This window comes from Bos taurus, chromosome 14 (genome assembly GCF_002263795.3).
Source record: "Bos taurus isolate L1 Dominette 01449 registration number 42190680 breed Hereford chromosome 14, ARS-UCD2.0, whole genome shotgun sequence".
Classification (NCBI taxonomy): Eukaryota; Metazoa; Chordata; class Mammalia; order Artiodactyla; family Bovidae; genus Bos; species Bos taurus.
The window spans coordinates 63778052-63799745 of record NC_037341.1 but is presented as its reverse complement, the minus strand read 5'-3'; the positions used below and the strand labels follow the sequence as shown (position 1 = coordinate 63799745).

Sequence of the window (21694 nt, the reverse complement as noted above, 5' to 3'; positions counted from 1 at the left end):
TCAGGGTCTTTTCCAATGAATCCGTTCTTTGAATCAGGTGGCCAGAGTATTAGAGCTTCAGCTTCAGCATCAGTTCTTCTGATGAATATTAGGGGTTGATTTCCTGTAGGATGCACCGGTTTGAGCTCCTTGCAGTCCAAGGGACTCTCAAGAGTCTTCTCCAGCACCACAACTTGAAAGCATCAATTCCTTGGTGCTCACCCCACTCCAGTACTCTTGCCTGGAAAATCCCATGGACGGAGGAGCCTGGTAGGCTGCAGTCCATGGGGCCGTGAAGAGTTGGACACGACTGAACGACTTCCCTTTCACTTTTCACTTTCACGCATTGGAGAAGGAAATGGCAACCCACTCCAGTGTTCTTGCCTGGAGAATCCCAGCGATGGGGGAGCCTGGTGGGCTGCCGTCTATGGGGTCGCACAGAGTTGGACACGACTGAAGCGACTTAGCAGCAGCAGCAGCAGCCTTCTTAATGTTCCAACTCTCACATCTGTTCATGACAACTAGAAAAAACATAGCTTTCACTATATGGACCTTTGTCAGCAAAGTGATGTCTCTGTTTTTTAATACACTGTCTAGATTTGTCATAGTTTTCCTTCCAAGAAGCAAGCGTCTTTTAACTTCATGGCTGCAGTCACCATCTGCAGTGATTAGGGAGCCCAAGAAAATAAAATCTGCCACTGTTTCCACTTTTTCCCCATCTATTTGCCATGAAGCAATGGAACCGGGTGCTATGATCTACCAAGAGCTGTAGTCATCAATTAATAGTTGCTGGCCTTCAGGTAAGTCTTCTCTGTAACCCAAATTGATATATTAGTAATAGCAACTGGCTGCTCTAATTTTCAAATATGAACCTAAGTTTTTTCAAAAAGGGTTTGACTACTTACATCCCACTTTTTAAAATTCCTAGACGAAATGCAACACGTGCCTAGCCAAAACTATAAAGATAGTGGGTGGTGAGAAGTACATTTACTGCAACTTTTTTCCCTGAGTTTACCAACAACTCCAGTCCTGTGGCCAAGAAGACTTACCCTGCACAGAGATCCTCTCTCCCCTGAATTTTAGCATACTCACTCAGCCAATCCACCTTTTCCCTCTAGGGGGTCTCATGTCCATCCATTCCTTGGACATTACTAACAGTGTGTTCCTGGAAATGTCATGTAAATGTTTGGGATTTTTGTCAAATTTGAGAAAGACTCTATCAAATCTCTTTCACATAAGAATAAGACTTCAGACATTTCACATTTTCTTGTGCAGTGACTATCATAAATATTAAATATTCTTTGAATTGATGACATTTATTAACCAATTTGTCATTGATATTCTCCTTGAGGTTGTGTGCTGAGTTTATAATGTCTTCATTGATGCCAGTAAATTGTGTCAAATCAGCAAAGAATTTCTCCAGTGTGTTCTTACAATTTCCTCTTTTTTATTAATTGGTTAACAAACAATCCAAGACCTTAGTCATTACTTCTGTTCGAATGAATCTTTCCATCTTCATGATCTGCTTTTGTTTGATCTGAAAAAGTGTAGTGACTGCTAAGTGTGAGAAGTACAGCATTCCTCCTGGAGGATCTGAGAACCCGTTTCCTTGTTTCTCCAGCTTCTAGAGGTCACTCGAGTCCTTGGCTCATGGCCTCTTCCATGTTCCAAATCAGCAGTGTAGCATCTTTTCTTCTCTCTGACTTCTGCTGCCAACTGTGTATCCTCTCTAACTTTGACCCTCCTGCCTGTTTATAAGGACTCTGGATCACGTTGGGTACATCTGAATAATCCAGAACAGTCCCTCCATTTCAAGATCTTTAATTTTAGTCCAATCTGAAAAGTTCTTTTTTACTGCACAAGTTAACATAGTCACGGATTCTGGGGATTAGGACAGGGACACCTTTGGAGGAAATGTTATTCAGCCCACACAACGGCCCTGATGCTTAAACTCCATTTCCTTCAGGGAAATCTACCTTTTCTTCCTCATTAGCAAAATCTGTTTGGTCCTGAGTTCTGATTGTGAGCGTTCCAACAAGAGGAATACCTATAATTATAACTAGGGTAAGTGTTAACAAAGGAAAAGAAGGGAGATGCTGTATGAGGGCAAACAGTGCCGGACCTAATTTAGATGGAAGAGCAGCAATGCTTTTGAATAAGTGATATCTAACTGAGATGCAGAGGAGGAGGAATTAAATATACAGTGAACAAGGGGAGTGATTCAGACAGAGGCAGCAGTATGTGTGGCCTGGGAATGGGGATGTCAGCGGGTGACTGAGTTGTGTCCCTGCCATCAAATCCTTAGCACCACCACAGTGAGTGACACATCGCAGGTCTTAGCCCTGGGAGCACGTTGCAATCACTGCAGGGCCTTAAAAATACCAACACCCTGGCCAAGACCGAGTCAGAATTATTTGGAAGTATGGCCCAATATCCATAGTTTTTAAAGAGAATACTAATGTGCAGACAGGGCTGAGAACCCACTTTGTTAGATACAACCACAGGAATAAGAATAAAAAAAAATGACAAAAAATATTTGCTTGGGGTAGGATTTTCTCTTAAGAGGTTTTCTTCTTTTTAAAGAAAAGAAGGGTTTTGGCCATCTTGATTATACATTCCTCTTCAGTCTTAGAAAATGCAGAAAAAGCTTTCAAAAACATTGTTAAATAAACTACAAGTTTATATTGTACAATACAGAGTATATAGCCAATATTTTATAAATGACATTTACCATATAAATGTAGTACAAACCTTTAAAATTTGTGGATCGCTATGTTGTACATCTGTAGCTTACATAATATTGTACATCAACTATATCTCAAATTTTTTTAAGAAAAGACCACTTTGTGACAGAATGCTTATCAGAAGACCCTCAAGTGATCCAGAAACCATCCAGTAACCAGTTGTCTCTGTAGAAAAAAGATGTGTTGGAACGGACAGGTGTTTTAAAAACACACAATGTCTACAAAGGAAAGGGTGTTTCTTGGTTTTGAGTTCTTTTCCCAGGTGTTCCAGTTTTTTGTAGTACTAATGAATGACCATAAGGGGGAGACATGCTCCCAGAAAGCGTGATTTCCCCTGTCTCCAGTCTCTCACCCAGGCTAAGGAGACTTGGCTATTGTAACACTGAGAGTTCTCAAGGCATAATCGTTGAGAGAGCAAGTCACAGAATTAGACTTAAATACCGTATATTTATCTACACCAGAGTTCTGTTCATTTCAGTTCTCCAACAGTTTACACATTTAAACCACTGGAAAAATAAATAAATAGCGTATGTGTGCCAGGCATTATATTTACAAAATTAAGGGAAAAAATTGAAACCTAGGAAGAGAGTTTCCTTCAGCAGCCAACACAATTAGAAATGAAGCAGCAAGCAAATCTTTCGAAAAGGGATCTCTCTTCTTTTGTTAATTGAAAAGTAAACATCTTAGGTCTCCTTGAATTTCCGGAGTTACTAAGACAACAACAGCTACACCCCTGGGAAGAAGAAAAGAGCTTGGCTGCTTGTTGAAAACTCAATTTGTTATTTTTCTTTGCACTTAACCTGCATGTGGCAGAACCACACAGGTTTTCACGTGTACATTAGATTGAATAATATATGTGATGGGAATGTATATAGTGCCTAACCCCAATTATCTTTCTCTTCCAAAAGTAAAGTAACCGATTGTTAGCCAGGGAATACCTTTTGCAGAGATTTAAGCAAATGCATTGCTTTGCAAGCCTTTAAATGTGACTGGGGAGATGTGGGTTTGGTCAGAGAGGCAGAATGGCTGTGTGAGGGGATAATGGATTTATTACAGGCATTCTGTCTCACACAATTGGGGCAGGAGTCCAGGAAGTGAAGGTCTGGAAGGAGGTGTTGGAGGCTAAGATCAAAGGTCACAAACTAGTTTCTCTGAGAATTCTAGAAGCCAAGTAAGGCTTGAAGCCCACTGCAAGTGGGCCCATGAAGGGGGTCTTTGGGACTTGCTGTTTCTGTGAAGCCAGCTACTACTTTGTGAGCCCCCCACCAAGCAATTGGTGGTGGGCCTGGGCTCTGTCGGTCAAGAAGAAGAGCTGGTACAGAGTGGAGAGGGACAGAAACTTCTAGAAACTACCCTTTCCATGTCACTGTATCTGATTGTCAGAAGGTAATGGCCACTGCCTTGCTCTGTCTCCCAGGTCTCCTGGAAAGTCTTCTCTGTGCTAATTTTAAACTGGAACCACATAGGAACCGGGACACTTGGTTCAGCTCCCACCTTAACCAGCACACATGTAAGTTCTTATAACTAATTTTACAGATGAAAAAACTAAGGGCCATATAGGTAAATCGCCTATACTCACATTACTACCTGGAAGCAGAGGCAAGCTCAGAATTCAGGTCAGAGGGGTCATCTTCTACTCCACTCTCATGTCTCAACTTTTGTGGTAGTTAAACACTGCAAAGGATTTCAAGAAAATAGGAGAAAAAATTCAACTCATCACTTCTGAGTTCCTTTCCTAGGTTAAAGGTCTCTGAGTAGCCTGTGTACCAACACTAGGCCTAAATCACTCTATCTTGCCCAGACTGTCTCTGGGCACCTGGGTTACTGGGGCTCTTTGATAAGAAGTTATGCCTGTGACCACCAGATCTCAAAATCATTAAGTAATGAGATATGAGCTATTAGGCATGTGATGGATCATCTTATTTGGGGTGTAGGATTATTTGAGAACTTGCCCAAAGAACACTGTTGTTTATCGCAGAAAACATCAATACATACTCGCCAAAGTGATGGGAATACCAGACCACCTGACTTGCCTCTTGAGAAACCTGTATGCAGGTCAGGAAGCAACAGTTAGAACTGGACATGGAACAACAGACTGGTTCCAAATAGGAAAAGGAGTACATCAAGGCTGTATATTGTCACCCTGCTTATTTAACTTCTATGCAGAGTACATCATGAGAAACGCTGGGCTGGATGAAGCACAAGCTGGAATCAAGATTGCCGGGAGAAATATCAATAACCTCAGATATGCAGATGACACCACCCTTTTGGCAGAAAGTGAAGAGGAACTAAAAAGCCTCCTGATGAAAGTGAAAGAGGAGAGTGAAAAAGTTGGCTTAAAGCTCAACATTCAGAAAACTAATCATGGCATCTGGTCCCATCACTTCATGGGAAATAGATGGGGAAAAGTGGAAACAGTGTCAGAATTTATTTTTTGGGGCTCCAAAATCACTGCAGATAGTGATTGCAGCCATGAAATTAAAAGACGCTTACTCCTTGGAAGGAAAGTTATGACCAACCTAGATAGCATATTGAAAAGTAGAGACATTACTTTGCCAACAAAGGTCCATCTTGTCAAGGCTATGGTTTTTCCAGTGGTCATGTATGGCTGTGAGAGTTGGACTGTGAAGAAAGCTGGGTGCCAAAGAATTGATGCTTTTGAACTGTGGTGTTGGAGAAGACTCTTGAGAGTCCCTTGGACTGCAAGGAGATCCAACCAGTCCATTCTAAACGAGATCAGTCCTGGGTGTTGTTTGGAAGGAATGCTAAAGCTGAAACTCCAATACTTTGGCCACCTCATGCGAAGAGCTGACTCATTGGAAAAGACCCTGATGCTGGGAGGGATTAGGGGCAGGAAGAGAAGGGGACGACAGAGGATGAGATGGCTGGATGGCATCACCAACTCAATGGACGTGAGTTTGAGTGAACTCTGGGAGTTGGTGATGGACAGGGAGGCCTGGTGTGCTGCGATTCATGGGGTTGCAAACAGTCAGACACGACTGAGCGACTGAACTGAACTGAACTAATACTTGGGGTTTCCCTGACAGCTCAGTTGGTAAAGAATCCACTTGCAGTGCAGGAGACCCCAGTTGGATTCCTGGGTCGGGAAGATCCCCTGGAGAAGGGATACCCACTTCAGTATTCTTGGGCTTCGCTTGTGGCTCAGCTGGTAAAGAGTCTGCCTGAAATGCAGGAGACCTGGGTTCTATCCCTGGGTTGGGAAGATTTCCCTGGAGAAGGGAAAAGCTACCAATTCCAGTATTCTGGCCTGGAGAATTCCATGGACTAGTCCATGGGGTCACAAAGAGTCGGACATGACTGAGCGACTTTCACTTTCAACTAACACTTAGATACATGATGGATATAAATTCAGTTACAAGTAAACATTTTAGGTTTAACCATTGTGGTACGTGTTCAGTCAACACGTAAAAATAAACTCTTACGTACAGTCTTCCTGTTTTCTTCCTTAACGTGGTGCTATACGAGTGATGGGAGTCTATGTGCTTTCTCTCTGAGCGTAAAGAGGTGTACTTGTTGGCCTAGTGCTCCTGGAAAGCATGAAACTCCACCAGCTTGTGTGAACCAGAATCTATGAATCAACTCTGCGATTAATTGATTTTTGAACAGAATACATCTTCAAGTTTGTTGGCTTTTGCAACCTGTATGTTTACTAACTGCCGTGTCACTTGTCTCACTCATCATCTTTGTTGTGACCTTCTCATGATTAGGATCCAGGGGCAGTAGATTTCCATTGTCTCTTCCTCTGCTCACCAGACCCCATTCCAAAGGACTGGAGCTCTTCAGAAATTCTGCAGGGACCAGTTTCTAGTGCAAACAAAAGCACACATGTGCAGAGCAAAGCCAACTCACACTTTTCAGCCTGCTGCTCTGAGCGCCTCCACCCCAAACAACTGCTGTACCGCAGACCCCATCAAATATGTGCTCTTGTGGACAGATGGAAAACCCATTAGGAAGTACAGCCAACGCTGTGTTCCCACATTTCCGGGAGAGAAACCACATTTGGTGCAGGAGCAGTGCAAAATCACTAGGGTCAGTGCCTTTAAATCAACTGAACATCTCATCTCTTCCAAGATATTACACAAGCAAAGCCCATATGGTTAGCCAAAGGCTCTGCCCTACAGGAAAGTACATGGGCTAGGGCTAGACCAAAGAACCAAGCCCACTTTGTATTTTTTTCTATGGCTCTAACTAATTTTTTTTATCTGGGAAATTATTATACAAATGACTTGTTTTTTAAAAATAGTAACAAATAGATATTACAAAGCAACTTATCAGAACAATTATAGGTGAATACGGTGGCAGAGGGAAGTACAATTATAAGGCTTAAGCTGTCTTATGGCTTCCCTTGTAGCTCAGTTGGTAAAGAATCCGCCTGCAATGCAGGAAACCCCGCTTCAATTCCTGGGTCAGGAAAATCCTCTGGAGAAGGGATAGGCTACACACTCCAGTATTCTTGGCCTTCCCCTGTGGCTCAGCTGGTAAAGAATCCACCTGCAATGTCTCAGAGAGAAAGCACATAGACTCCCACCAGGGTTCCATCCCTGGGTTGGAAGATCCCCTGGAGAATGGAAAGGCTGCCCACTCCACTACTCTGGCCTGGAGAATTCAACGGACTATAAAACAGGGTCACAAAGAGTTGGACACGACCGAGCAACTTTCACTTTCTTTTCAAGCCATCTTCTGAGGGATTATTAGTTAGCCATACTTTTTGTAAGTTAATTCAGCATGTCTTATTTGGGGTGGGGTGGTGTCTTATTTTGAGCCAGAAAAAAGTTCATAACTTTCTCTTGACTTTTTTCCTGGGATCACAGATGGCAGGGTCAAGAGCTTCCTCATGAAGGAGAGAAGCGCTTTCTACTCCATCTCCTACCTGAGCCCACACGGGCCCCTCCCTCAGCCTGCCTGGTGGACCACCGTCCACCCACGGCAGGAGGAGAGAGGACCAGAAATCATCTGGAGACATCGTTGCTGCCGCGGCGTGCTTTGCTTTCGTTCTGCCTTTTAGGATCATTTTGGCCATTATTTCCCCACTGAGGCTTGTAACCTATTTGGTTTTCCACAAATTAAGATCCCTCAGCTCTTCTTAAATTCACCCTGAGGGGGAACTTAAGGTAATTTTTTATCTACATGTTTCACACAAAATTTGCTTCCCGATTGTCCACATGGGGATGTGTGCAAGCCGGACACTCACAAGTGGCTTTGGCGAGTCCATCAGCTCTTCAGACAAAGCCCACACATGCTTCCCTCCATGGGTCCCAACGGGGCTCAGATTTCAGGGCCCAACCACCACTGAATCAGCTCTGACCTTTTCCCCCATAATTATTTTTGTGAAAATTTCAGACTCAAGTGTGTTTGCCTGTGGGCAAAGTGCCAGTTATTTTAGGACTATGAATAGCGGTAGAAACATATATGTATGTCTTGACATGGAGAGAAGTGATGTTGATGACTGTTAACCCATAGATTAAAGCATATGCTGATTTCCAAAGCCACACCACACCCCTTAGGAGTTACTTGAATGAATTTTGCAATTGCCTACCTGCATTACTCATGCCCCGAAGGATGTCTTCGGATGTCTTGCTGGGGCGGATGGCTGTGCTGTTGGGAAGGTCCTACCTCAGCATCACACCTGGAGGGTGAAGACCTCACCCCAAGCAGTGATGGGGTCTCACTGGCCATCTTCTCTCGGAGCCTGCAGCTGGGAAGGTCACTCTGGCAGTTGGAAGTCAGGCTTTTTAACCCAATAATGAAGTAGCTTTGATCCAGAAGTGATTCAAACCCCCAATTCCTTCCAGATAAAGGAAGGCCCAGTAACGCCCATAGGAGCTAATTAATTAATAGCTCCTTCTTATCTTGCATAACTGCTGAGGAAGTTTGTTTCCCACTGTCTCAGTTCATTTATTCTTCACAGTATGTACTATGGAATGCACTTCATCACTTGTATTTTTCTTCTCCTATTTTGATATTGATGGTGATCTCAATGTCTTGGGGAAAAAAAACTATTAAATTCAATGCTTCTGTTTTTGCCATCATCAAACAGGGGTAAATTGCTCTACTTATACTAAGGGATGCTGCAGTCCTGTAGGCATAGGTGCTGGTCCCTCTTATCTCCTAACCACTCCCTTAACCTCAGACTTCGCTAGCGCAGAGCAGGGTTGCTTATCCTTCCCTGGACACTGCACTTGCTCTCCCACCAGAGTCGATGCTTCTTTCTACCTGCGTGCCCCTATCTCTGCCTCTGCTTGACTCTGCTTTCTTCAAAGTCCCTCTTCACCTCAGGCCTTCTTGACCACCCCCCGCAACTTCCTATGACACACAGGACCACACTACACATTGGACACCTACTCCCATGCTGTCTTGGATTATTTGCAACTATGTATCATTAAAGGGTTAACATTCAACTATTTTTGATCTACAACAGCAGTTAAATATGGTTCCATCTAATATATACATTTTCTCACCCCAAATACAAATTCTCTTTGCATTTCTAAGGTCTTCAATAAATCCTTACACAGTGTAGGCATTTGCTATTAAAAAGAAATAGACTTTTGACTATTCTTAAATTGGCAAAATAGAGAATAAGCTTCTGTTTTAATTGGAAAATGTATCTTAGCTCATTAATACACTCACCATGGGTGATCTGGGATGATTCCACCTTGCAAAAATGTCCCACCATCACCTAAAATGTAAAAATGAAACTTCATGGCCCTAGGAATTATGGTTAGAGACAGTGCTTTATAAATATAATAGGGCTTTAATAGATTCTACACTTCAAAAAATCATTCACAGAGTTTTTTCACCAATAAATCGTACACTCACTAGAATATATTCCTATTTATTATATAATTAGTTACACAACACAGTTAGAAAAGAACATTAGAATATCACACTATTGACTACATTGATTTCTCTGTCCCTCTCCCTTATTGCAATATTAATTCTATGTATAATTCTATTAGTTATCACAATGAACTGAAACTGGATAAGGAAAAATCTAGTGAAAAAGTATACATCATTTTAAAGCTAAGATATTTGATATTGAGTGAAGGGTCCCCTTGGTTTCCAAAATAAAAATATCCAAAATAGCGTCATGATTGTTGAACTGAACTCAGTATACTAAGGACAGAATGTACCTACAACTGTGGAGAAACAGAGCACGGGGCAGCCTATTACTTTGAGTACATCCATATTGGTAGGCTCAGAGTTACATAAGAAAACAAATTGGTGTTTCATCACCTCCTTGTTCTGATGCTTTGGACGGATCAGTGAAGTCCAGATTTCTTTTTCAATGATTCCATTTCTTAGAGCCACAGCTGATGAGTCATGTCTTCAGATCTTAACCCCAAATGCATTTGTAGTGTTTTAGATTAGGTCTTTCATTCATGCAATATCAGAACATATAAAAGGCTTCATGAAGCCAGGACAACATATATTTTAGGGGAAGAAAAAAGAAGGAGGTTTGTACTAATTGATTCAGATTTGCCATTTGTCATTTATAAGTCATTAAAAACAAACTGTATGACTTTGGTTTGCATTTTCTTTTAATCTTGAGACAAACAGAGTTTTGAAGTAGTCTTGATGAATATGGTCCATCCAGGAAAAAAATGGGAAGGCTCACATTTCTTCCATTGGTGGTAGGAAGCCCACTTTCAACTTCCAAGCCCTTTCATGGTCAAGATCACCTTTAAGACCATTTTAAGAAGTTAGACTTTGTCTTCAAAGATCTTCCTTTATGGTCCCAAAACCACAGTCAACTTCAGCTATCTTAATCTTGCTTTTTCTTGGCAGAAAACTAGAATGGTCTTTCTGTTACAAAGTAAACAGAGAGGTCAGAAATACATATGAGAGGAAGTAATTTCCATAACAACAATAATAGTTAAAAAGCCAAAGATTAATATTAAAAAGGCAACAGAAAGGTTATATCTGTTAAGCAATGATTGTTTTAAATGGTTTTACCCTGGATTTCCCTGGTGGTAGAGTGGATAGGAATTCATTTGCCAATGCCAGCGGATACCTGTTCGACCCCTGATCCAGGAAGATTCCACCGTGTCCCAGAGCACAGAAGCTCCTGAACCACAATTACTGAGCGTGTGTTCTCCAGCTGGCGCCCAGTGGAAACCACTGAGGCCCAGGCGCCTAGAGCCTGTGCTCCGCCACAAGAGAAGCCACCACACTGAGAAGCCCCTGCACCGCAACGAAGAGTAGCCCCCCTCACCACAACCAGAGAAAGCCCCCGTGCATCAATGAAGACATAGCGCAACCAAGTAAATAAAAAAAATTTTTTTAATGGTTTTATCCTGTAGCAGCTGTGTTTCAGGGGTGGGTATACATCAATGGCACCCCACTCCAGTACTCTTGCCTGGAAAATCCCATGGACGGAGGAGCCTGGTAGGCTGCAGTCCGTGGGGTCGCTAAGAGTCGGACACGACTGAGCGACTTCACTTTCTCTTTTCACTTTCATGAATTGGAGAAGGAAATGGCAACCCATCCAGTGTTCTTGCCTGGAGAATCCCAGGGACAGGGGAGCCTGGTGGGCTGCCGTCTATGGGGTCGCACAGAGTCGGACACGACTGAAGCGACTTAGCAGCAGCAGCAGCATACATCTGTTACTGTTGAGGGCGCCCCCTACTGGTATGAAGAGGCATGTCCAGAGCACCTTTGCAAGCACTGGGGCGTCTCCAGGTAACACTTGAACCCTGCCTCTCTTGTCTTTTCCTCATCTCTTAAAGACATATGACTTTCTGTTTTTATCTTCACCAAAATCTTCAGTGCACATCCCTCACAAAGTTTTACAAAAAAGTATTATAGACATTTTAACATACTTTAAGAAGTTACGGTTGCTGCAGACCTTCAGTGAGTGAATAGTCGACTTTCAGTGTTTATAAAATCTCTAAGACAGAGTCACAGAGACTGGGTTTTGGCCCTGGTGAAATAAATGTGTGGCAGCTCACCAGACAGAGCAACTAAAACTTTTTTTTTTTTCCTATGAGGAATTTGTCTTGATAGAGAGGCCTCATGGCAGAGCAGTTAAAGGAACAACAGCAACAAAATTTTATTTGTTAAATAACAAAGAGTGTTTGGGCATGGATACTAACTCCGTCATTTACCAGCTGGGTGACCTTGGGCAAGTTACTTAACCTTTCTTCTGTTTTCAGTTCCCTTGGCTACAAACCAAGGATAATAATAATATCTGGCTTGCTGTGAGTTATATGTGGAAAGCAATTATAACAGTGCCTAGCTCAGGATAAGCTCTCTATAAAGGTTGGCTAAACTAAGTTGGAATTCAATACAGTTGGGCACCAGGCTCCCTTCCAACCTGCTGGCCCTGCTCAGAGCATCACAGAGGTTCACCTCCTTTAGCATTGCGGTTCATCCATGCTGACTAGCATCTCTGTTGTTCTAGGACAGTGGCTCTCAAACTCAAACGTGCATCAGACTTATTTGGAGGGCTTGCCCAATACAATTGCTGGGCCCCAGCCCCAGAGCTTCTGGTCCAATATGGTTGGGGCCTGAGAATTTAAATTTCTAGTAAGTTCCCAAGGGATGCTGACCCTGACAGTCTAGGGACCCCACTCTGAGAACCACTCTTTTAGAGTAATGGTTTCAATCCTGGCTGTACTTTAGATCATCTGGGCAGCTAAAAAATCCCACTGCCAGGCCCCTCAGAAAAATTTGTTAATAAATCAGAATCTTTGAGAATGGGGCTCAGCCATCATGTTTCTTGAGCTCTTCAGGTGATAACATTATACAGCCAAGTTTGAGAACCACAGCTCTATGCCATACTATGCTGCTGACATGGATGAATTTAAGTGATGAAGTTATCTTAAAGATAAAGAAGAAGTCTGGTGCAGTGTTTCCCATTGGCATTCTTGCTATAAATGCTGATCTACTGGATCCATCTTTTGGGGTGGGAATTTGCATTTTAATAAGCACCCTAAGCATCCCTTATACACATCCAGTTTTTTGACCTGCCTGAAGACACATAGCCAGTAATTGGTGGAGTTTTCACTGTCTGTCTCTGATGTAAGCAGCCAGAAATGCTGTTATTATGTAAGAGAGAGAAGTCTGCTTTTAGTCTGTGTTTAAAATTTTTCTCTGATCTTATCCACTCAAGGAAGGACCGTATATATTTATAAATACTGTAATTATATACTAACTACCTTTATATACACAGCAGGCTCTGTGACAGGAGCTGAACCAATAATGAATCCCATTCAATGCTACTTAGAGGCCACCTTTATTTCATTCACACCCACTAAGATATGAACCTCAAAAGGAAGAGTTAGTTAAGGACACAGCTGTGGAATCAGACTGCCTGCTTCCTTCTACCAACTGTGCAACCTGGAGCAAGTCACCTAACCTCTCTGTGTTCCAGTTTCTTCAACTGATCTGAGGAATGGTGATACAGTACCAATGATACAGGATCATGGTGAGGATAAATGTGTTAATCCACAGAAAAGTACTTTGAATGGTGTCTGGCCATTAGTGTTTATTAATGCTTTCTATTATGATATTTACTGCTATAGTTATCTGCACAGCAGACCTAAACGCTTGAAAAAGCAGTTTATCAACTTAAAGGCTGTTTTATTCAGAATACACTGCAGAAAGTCTATGAAACCAAAACATACAAACTAGAAAGAACATTTTCAAAAAAAAACTGCACGGAGTAGAGAAGAAAATCACTAGAGTTTTGTGTTCTTCTTGGAACTTTTGTATATATAAATTCAGGAAAGCATTTCTCCTAGCCCAACTGGGTTCTACAGTAAAAACACTCTGTTTCTGTGATGGTCGTCCAATTGGACCAGTCTGCGTGGAGGAGCTTCTGAGAAAGAGAATTCTGGCTTAACCTTAAAAGTAGAATGACTTTGGTTACTTAAAAGGGGAAAAACAGGCAGATTTATCAAAATTATAATATACCCATTACATAATTTTACTCACAGACCTGGTTTTGTTGAATGTGGTATTTTTTACTTTTGCCTTGTTCTGGAACTTCAATCTGCTAAATAGATTAGTGAAATGTCAGTCAGCACAGCCAGAGAAGCGAGCACACAAATAATCTATTTAACCAGCACATTTCTCCTTCCACAATAATCCTCTTAATGGTCCCGAAGGCTGCCAGTCAGCAGGACACCTGCTCGTCATCCGCACAATCCCCCTTCGTTTGCAAGTACCTCAGCGTTTCAGAAATCGAGTCCCCGAAAGTGAAGTGAAGCTTAATGTTTAACGTTGGTGGCTGCCTATGGATTTTGTGATTTAACACAGCTTTTAAAAGGACTTCACACAAAATGAACTCCTAAATCCAGAAATAATCCACCGAGCTCCAATCCATATGCTGAACCAAAGCCAAATGGGGCTCTGATTAATCAAAAGGCATCATTAATCAAGAGAAGAATCAAACTGAAGTTTAAGGCACTTGAATATACCTCATGCACATAAAGTAACCTTAATATAACAGTCAGGGGCCCAGCAGAAAGCAGATGGCTTACTCCTGGGGTAACCGAGGGAGTTTTCCACAAGGAACTGCTTAATGGAGGTGTGGTAAGGATTAGAGTGCACCAATGAATGGATGTAGCTAGTGGCGAGGAGCTGGGGTGGGTGTGGGTTCTCACCACTTCTGGGTCTCAAGGGGTGAGGGGAGCAGCTGGTACTGGAACCAGAGTGGCCGAAGCAGCAGGTAGGAGAGGTCGCTTCAGGAGCTGTGGCACTCAGTCAAGGACTGGGCCAACCGCAGAGACCAGGCAGGGACGGAGTCAGAGAAATAAATACCCTGGTCTCCACTTCCTCCCACCTCACTGGGTTTCCCCATGGGTGACCCCGGTTGGAAGCTGGAGGTCAGAGGGTAAGATCATAGCACACCAAGGTCAGTCTCCTAGCCAGGGTTTAGGGGAAAGGACTCTTAGACTTTTCCTATATTGGGTTGGCCAAAAAGGTCATTCAGGTTTTTCCAAGCATACTGAAAAACCTGAAAGAATTTTCTAGCCAGCCCAACAGAAAAAGAAAAGAACTACTATTAAAGAACTATGCTTTCGGTGTGTATCTGAGCTTATCACTCTCTCATCCTAAATGTCTCTTTACTAATTGCTTTTCTTTTCCAACAAATAAACTCCTTGACTCTGGATTCTCAGTTTCTAGCCACTATATATGGTAAATATAGGCATCGGTAAATGATAGAATGAGGGGGTGAATTAACTAAGTTGCTTGTTATTCATGAGATCATGTCCCCTATATAAAGCAGGACATTACAAAATAAGTGGGATAAATAACACGGTACTGCACAAGAGGATTAATTTTTAACTATGATTAACTTAATTTTTCTGTAAAATATATCGCTTTGAAGGATACATAGGACTTCCTTTGGGTCAGTATTCTCAGTAGAGATGTCCATATATTTGCAGCCTATCTCGATAGTTTTAAAAAATCACTATTAGGTCTTGATAAATGAGAAAGTAATGTTCCGAGGCCTTGTGTTTTGTTATTTTATCATTTTACAGCATTACATGATAGTCTGTAAGTAGTCTTGTGCAGTGAAATACAGAAGTTGGGGGAAACTTCTTGGAATTTTTCTCTCTCCTAGTCTCCTTCCCCTCCTTCTCCCTATGTAAAAATAAAACACATTAGAATTGTTCAGCAATTTCTGATATAGTTTGGTTCCTTGACTTATTTCAGTAGGCTTTTTATATTTTATATATCAGGGTGATAAAGTTGGGGGGGAGTTAATCCTTTTTTTCATAATGCAGGATTCCTGCACTCTCTCTCTCAACAGAGAGTTTCTGTTGATAGCATAATCCTTCATTCCTTCCCCTCTGGCTCTCTGAAACTGTCCTCCTGCTATGCTCGGACCATTCTTGTGACGGCTGTAATGTCAGTACCTTTTCTGTTTTCTGAACTGGACAAGCTATGCAGAGGCTGCCGATCCTGGGACATCAGATAGCACTGGCCTTGGTGTTTCCCCTTCTCATCACATAACAGGAACACACTTCAAAGCCCCCAATGGCCTTTTACACTGTCTGATCTCGCCCCAAATGAAAGAGAAGTGGAGAGAGAAATATATATGGTTATGGTAACTGGGGAGGGGAGGGGAGGTATGAGGCAAGCTGGAGTCAGAAGGCCACCTTGTTCTTCACCATTTTTCAGAAGACCAGTTTAGAGATTCAGACCCACTGTTAAGTAAACCTAAGGAAAAGTTATATAAACTAATAAAAACAAACTAGGTATAGACTATTTTTAAAAATAGTTTTTCAATTCAGAAAATATTTACTAGCATATTTCTGATAACTCATGTATTCAGATTATGGTTCAATATATAAATAATGATAATTATAATGATCATAATACACTTTCAGAAGCTCCTTAGGAATGAAAGTGAAAGTCACTCAGTCCTGTCCGACTCTTTGCAACCCCATGGACTATACAGTCCATAGAATTCTCCAGGCTAGAATACTGGAGTGGGTAGTCTTTCCCTTCTCCATGGGATCTTCCCAATCCAGGAATCGAACCAGGGTCTCCTGCATTGCAGGCAATTCTTTACCAACTGAGCTATCAGGGAAGCCCTTATATCCTGTATGCAGGGAATACACGTACTACATAAAATCCACCTGCTTTCTTTTCTTGGTGTCTTTTAGATTTCTTTACATAGCAGAGATTGCTGTTAGCCTACTCCATTATTCATTCTGTTGTTTCTTAGTAGTAACACCCACATTTATTTGGAAAGACAACATACTCTGCAAAAAGACTACATTTACCAGACTTCCTTACAGTTGGGTGGGGGCCTGCGATATGACTAACTCTTGGACAATGAGCTATAAGTAGAAATTCTATGTGAGACTTCTGAGACTCCTCATTAAAGAAAAAGGGTGAGTGCTTCTGCATACTTTCCTTACACTTGTTATCTGGAATGTGCATGTAATGGCTGGATCTCCAGCAGTCATCCTGGGCATGAGGTAAAAGCCGCACACTGAAGTTGGCAGAGCAGAAAGATCTCTGGTGACACCGTGAACTCACTATCACAGCCCCATTCTGCCTACTTCTGGGCTTTTAGATGAGATAGAAACAGACTTTTATCTTGTCCAAAACACTTATTTTGTCTTGTTTTTTGTCATTGGCAGTCAAAACTACTCCTAACTAATATAGTTTATTTTCAAATAAAATAATCCTTTAATTTTGTTCTAGTTAAAAGTAGCAAATATTAAAAAAAAAAAATCAATTTAGGTTTTTGTATAAGAGCACAGCTCTAAGAATAATGTTACACATTTTTCTCCTTTCTGGTTTTTCAATTAATACTGTCTTAAGAATTTAACACTTTTTTGGCTGCATGGTTACATTTTTCTTTAGTGCATTCATTTGACTTCAAATCTTAATCATCTCTTCGTAAGTGGTTCAAGTCTTAACCTTTGACACCATTGCCTAAAGCTAACTAAGCTAATTAACTCTAAGTTAGCACTAAATTTCTTCTTTCAATTCTTTCTTCTTACCAGGATAAAACAGTACTATTTAATCTCTCAAGGGACCATCTGCTTTATTTATGGGGTTCAGTCGGTTACAGTTTTCTCAGTTTTTCTTTCCCTCCCCAGATTCTTCACAATTATAAAATTTTAGAATTTATTCTGCCTTGTAAATTTTGGTCTATGAGACTTCTATAAGTGATAGGTGTCAATTCAGGCTTTATATGTTTTGCCTAGAAAATGAGTAAAAGTCACAGTCTGACATTTATATGGTTACTTTAAGCTCCATAAAATGACTTGGTCTTATCAACTGTACTTTGTGAGGAGATCCAAAGTTCAAAGAGATGATCTGTCTTTTCTATCTCCTTTCCAGGGTCCCGTTCTACCCAACGGTTTGTATTAATAGATGAAATTCCAGACTAAAATGTGGACTATTCCTACAACATTCTCTTGAAATGTGAACTATTCCAACATCATCCAATTTTCAGAGGAAAAATCTTAACTTCTTTCTAAGAACCAACATAAGGAAAGAAATAAAGAGTTTGTGAAAATAAAACTTGATGAGTATTTGGATAAGGCAATACAAGTTTTATTGACTACCATGATGATTTTGCTATCAGTCACCAGGATAAATTATAGATTTTAATTTGCATGCAAATCTATGGAATATGATGGTGTGGTTGTTTTTCTTGAAAACTTTAAATAGATTACTACCTCCTCCTACTGTAGAGAAAACTCTTTTAGATATTCATTGTACAAGTATTTCCTGCATCAAGTAGCTTACACTTTATCAAACCACATTTGAGAGCACTTCTCCCTTTTAATGGGGCTACATTAATTGCTTTTCTCTGTATATACACATACATATATAAAATGATATATATTTATGTTTATACATATTTATAATATACATATATTTAAATTGAGGCCTAAATGGGTCCATCCTTCTTAGGAGGTTAGATTTTATTATGCTTTAAAAAAAAAAGCATTCTTGATTGTTTTATTGGTGTGATTTGCTATTCTCTAGTACATTTTGAAGTGTTCAAACACCAAGGGGCAGTGATTTTTATCTTCCCTGGGAAAATATTTTGAGTTCTAGAAGAAAGAAAAGTAAATATAAAATGTAACATTTTTCTGAGGAAAAAAGCTGCAAAGTCAAGTAAAGATAAGTGTTAAACTAAAGGTATAATCCGCCCTCTTATAATACACTAAAACCTTAGGGAAAGTTTTCAAATATTTTCTGTTGTATTTTTAAAGCCCAGTGTGTTATCCTACAAGAGAATTATGTTTATAAATGTCATTTTAAAAAATCAAAGTGTACTGTCTTACTTGGGACAAGCTTGTATCCTGATGGTGACAAGGCAAGTAGAAAGTTTAGAATCTCAGGGACTCTTTACAGCCCCAGCACCAACACTTACAGTGAGCAACTAGGCCTTTATTGAAGATGGAGACAAGAAAAATAAATTTTACACTGAGAAAAAAGTATAGCCTTGAGAGCTTCTTTTACTTGATGGCTTCTCCCAACTGCTAAAGGCATTTTAATTTGGTACAGTGGAGGTATCAAGAGGCTGTGAGTTCTATCTAGAGACAAAACTTCAGAGCTTATTTAAGCTCTTAGCTGCTGTGCTGATTCTGTCCATGTTGTTGCTTTTATGGTAAATCTGGAATCTTCCATTTGGGAGAAGGCAGAAATACAAGGATACAGAGTTGAGGTTTAGCAAGTTCTCAGCAACCCAAGGACAACTGACTTCTCCCTGGGAAATTGGCTTGAATTCTGAAGATTGAGCTCCCAGGGAGCTGAGAAGCTCACTTCTGGGCAGTTGGGTTCGTCCCTGAATTTGAAAGACCCTGATGCTGGGAAAGATTGAAGGTGGGAGGAGAAGGGGACGACAGAGGATGAGATGGTTGGCTGGCATCACTGATTTGATGGACATGAGATTGAGCAAGCTCTGGGAGTTGGTGATGGACAGGGAAGCCTGGTGTGCTGCAGCCCATGGGGTCGCAGAGTCAGACACGAGTGAGCGACTGAACTGAGCTGAACTGGAAGACCAGACTCACTGTGTCCGGGAAAATTCATGAGTGTAGTTTAGTGCCAGCTGATGGTGGAAACAAACTGAAACACAGACACAGACAAGAGCACTTACCATTTCTGGATTCTCTGCAGCTTGCTTTACCATCTTTTCTGAAATCATCTTTTTCAAGCAGCTACTCAGCAAAAAAGCCTAAGAAACCCAGAAATAAAGAACTCTCTCAGTTAAAGACTTCATTCTCTTCCTTCCCTCTTCATACTGAGAAGCAGGTTTTGTGCCCTGTCTTCCAAAAGTATGCTTTTAAGAATTTAGAGTTCTTTGACTTTCATTAATTTCATAAGATGTAACCAGCAAGTAACCATAAAGTTTCTCAATTACAGGGATATACTTGCAGTAAATTTTTTAAAAGATAGATTAAAAATGACCAGGATCTCATTACTAATCTTTCTCAAAACTGCCCCCTTACATCCCATTTTTTTCCATTACTTTGTAAACAGCTCATGTTTTATGAGCAACAAATAATAAAAATCGCTTTTACTCACAATCAAATCAAATGTTGATGGTCAATCTTCTATTTAACTGTATATATAATGATTGAGAGACCTATAAGTCGGCATATATATTAACCTGTTTGAAAGGCTATATTAGCACCTTATGGCTCTTGCTGAACTGAAGATAAAATTAGTCATTTTTCTTCCTTTTTTAATTTCCCTGGTATTTTTAGTTATTCACTGTCAAGACTGACCACTGCCCCTAACACCACCTGTGGCTTATCGATGGCTCATCACTGCTAGTGGCAAGACACATGTCATACACATCTTGCTGCACAAAAGCTGGGGCTTTCCTTTCTCTAGGTTACCCCATGTGCCAAACTTAAGGTTCCCTTGTGATTTTCCCTTTTGCTCCTTTCCTACAGATTCTTTTATTCCCCCTCTTTTTTCTGCTCTCAACTCTTGGACTGTTCATTTCTCATTCAGCCCCACTGAGGTTTCAGACAACAGAAGCTCAAAGCTTGAGGCTAGAGAACTTTAGTATAAATTGTGCTCGAGGATGGTCCCTGAACTTGAGGGTGAGGGGATGACAGAGAGGAGGAGAGGGGAGGGAGGGAAAGCTCGGGTTATGGCAGCCAATGCAGAGAGCTTTTGGAGGACAGGACATAGAAAGTGGAACTAGAGGGCAAAGGGGCTACATAGAGGGGGCATTTCGAAGTTTTACAGAGATGGGTTGCATTTTATTTAAGCGGAGAGAAAATAAGGGAAAGAAAGGGCTGCCACCAATAAGGAAAAGAGTCACGGATGTGGGGTTTATACACAGACACAAAGCTTGCCTTCCTGCTTTAGCTAAGAATGAACCCTGTTTATCTGTGCATATATGTTACCCATGAAACATCAGGGTACGAAACAGGTAAACGACAGCAAACCCTGAGCCGATGCAGCTAGGAGGGGTGTTTAATGGTGTCCCACAAAGTGTAGACGATTCCATACGCCTATACAATGTACTGAAGCCCGGGTGCCTAGAGTCTGTGCTCAGCAACAAGAGAAGCTGCCTCAGTGAGAAGCCAGAGCACCGCAACGAAGAGCGGCCCCTGCTCCCTGCAACAAGAGAAAGCCCAAGGGCAGCAACAGAGACTCACCACAGCCAAAAAATAAAATATAAGTAAATCAACAAATCTTACTATTATATATGAAGACCATTCTGAAGGAGATCAGCCCTGGGATTTCTTTGGAAGGAATGATGCTAAAGCTGAAACTTCAGTACTTTGGCCACCTCATGTGAAGAGTTGACTCATTGGAAAAGACTCTCATGCTGGGAGGGATTGGGGACAAGAGGAGAAGGGAACGACAGAGGATGAGATGGCTGGATGGCATCACTGACTCGATGGACGTGAGTCTGGGTGAACTCCGGAAGTTGGTGATGGACAGGGAGGTCTGGCGTGCTGTGATTCATAGGGTCGCAAAGAGTCGGGCTGAACTGAACTGAACTGAAGCTTCCATTTAAAGGGCCCAGGAAAGAGTCAGGCCAAGCCCTCTTTCCATATTTGCGAGGCACACAAACCTCATTTCTGCCTTTTGCAGAAGTAGCCCTTGGGTGCACATCAATAAATCCATACTCCAAAGGAAATAAGACCTTACTAGGACTCTTTTCAAAGGATGTTTATTGCACCTCTCCTTAGTGGCTTAAACTCATTCGTACAGACTAGATTAAAAGACCATAATAAAATTTAACTACCGCACTTAGCATTCGGAGGGAAGGGGGTGGTTTTGCTGCCAAAATCTCTCTCTATGTTTCCATGTGACTGCAGATTTTGCCTCAGCAACCATCCTACCACTTCCCTAAGGATGTTTTATATTTAAAGTGAACCTGGGGGGCCATTTCTTTAACCTGGGATTTTGATTTAGTACTTTGTTTTTCAGAGGACATGGATATCTATTATCTCTTGATCAAAACTGTACTAGTGGAGAGTTAAAACTGAGCTTTGGTT

At 41.3% G+C, this 21694-nt stretch overlaps 1 protein-coding gene across 6 annotated transcripts in view; it reads right to left on the bottom strand.

Moving 5' to 3' along the window:
• Positions 1–9475: 9475 nt before the first annotated feature.
• SNX31 (sorting nexin 31) overlaps positions 9476–21694 on the bottom strand; it is an 83468-nt gene continuing 71249 nt past the window's right edge. The window contains exons 9-11 of one of the 6 annotated variants that reach the window (XM_059874490.1): positions 19327–19404; positions 13684–13740; positions 9476–10547 (exon numbers count right to left, since the gene is read on the bottom strand). In XM_059874490.1, coding sequence (XP_059730473.1) covers positions 10458–10547; positions 13684–13740; positions 19327–19404 — 225 coding nt within the window. In that variant the 3' untranslated portion in view covers positions 9476–10457. The other 5 variants (XM_015474517.3, XM_005215632.5, XM_025001875.2 and 2 more) reach the window with 5 other exon arrangements.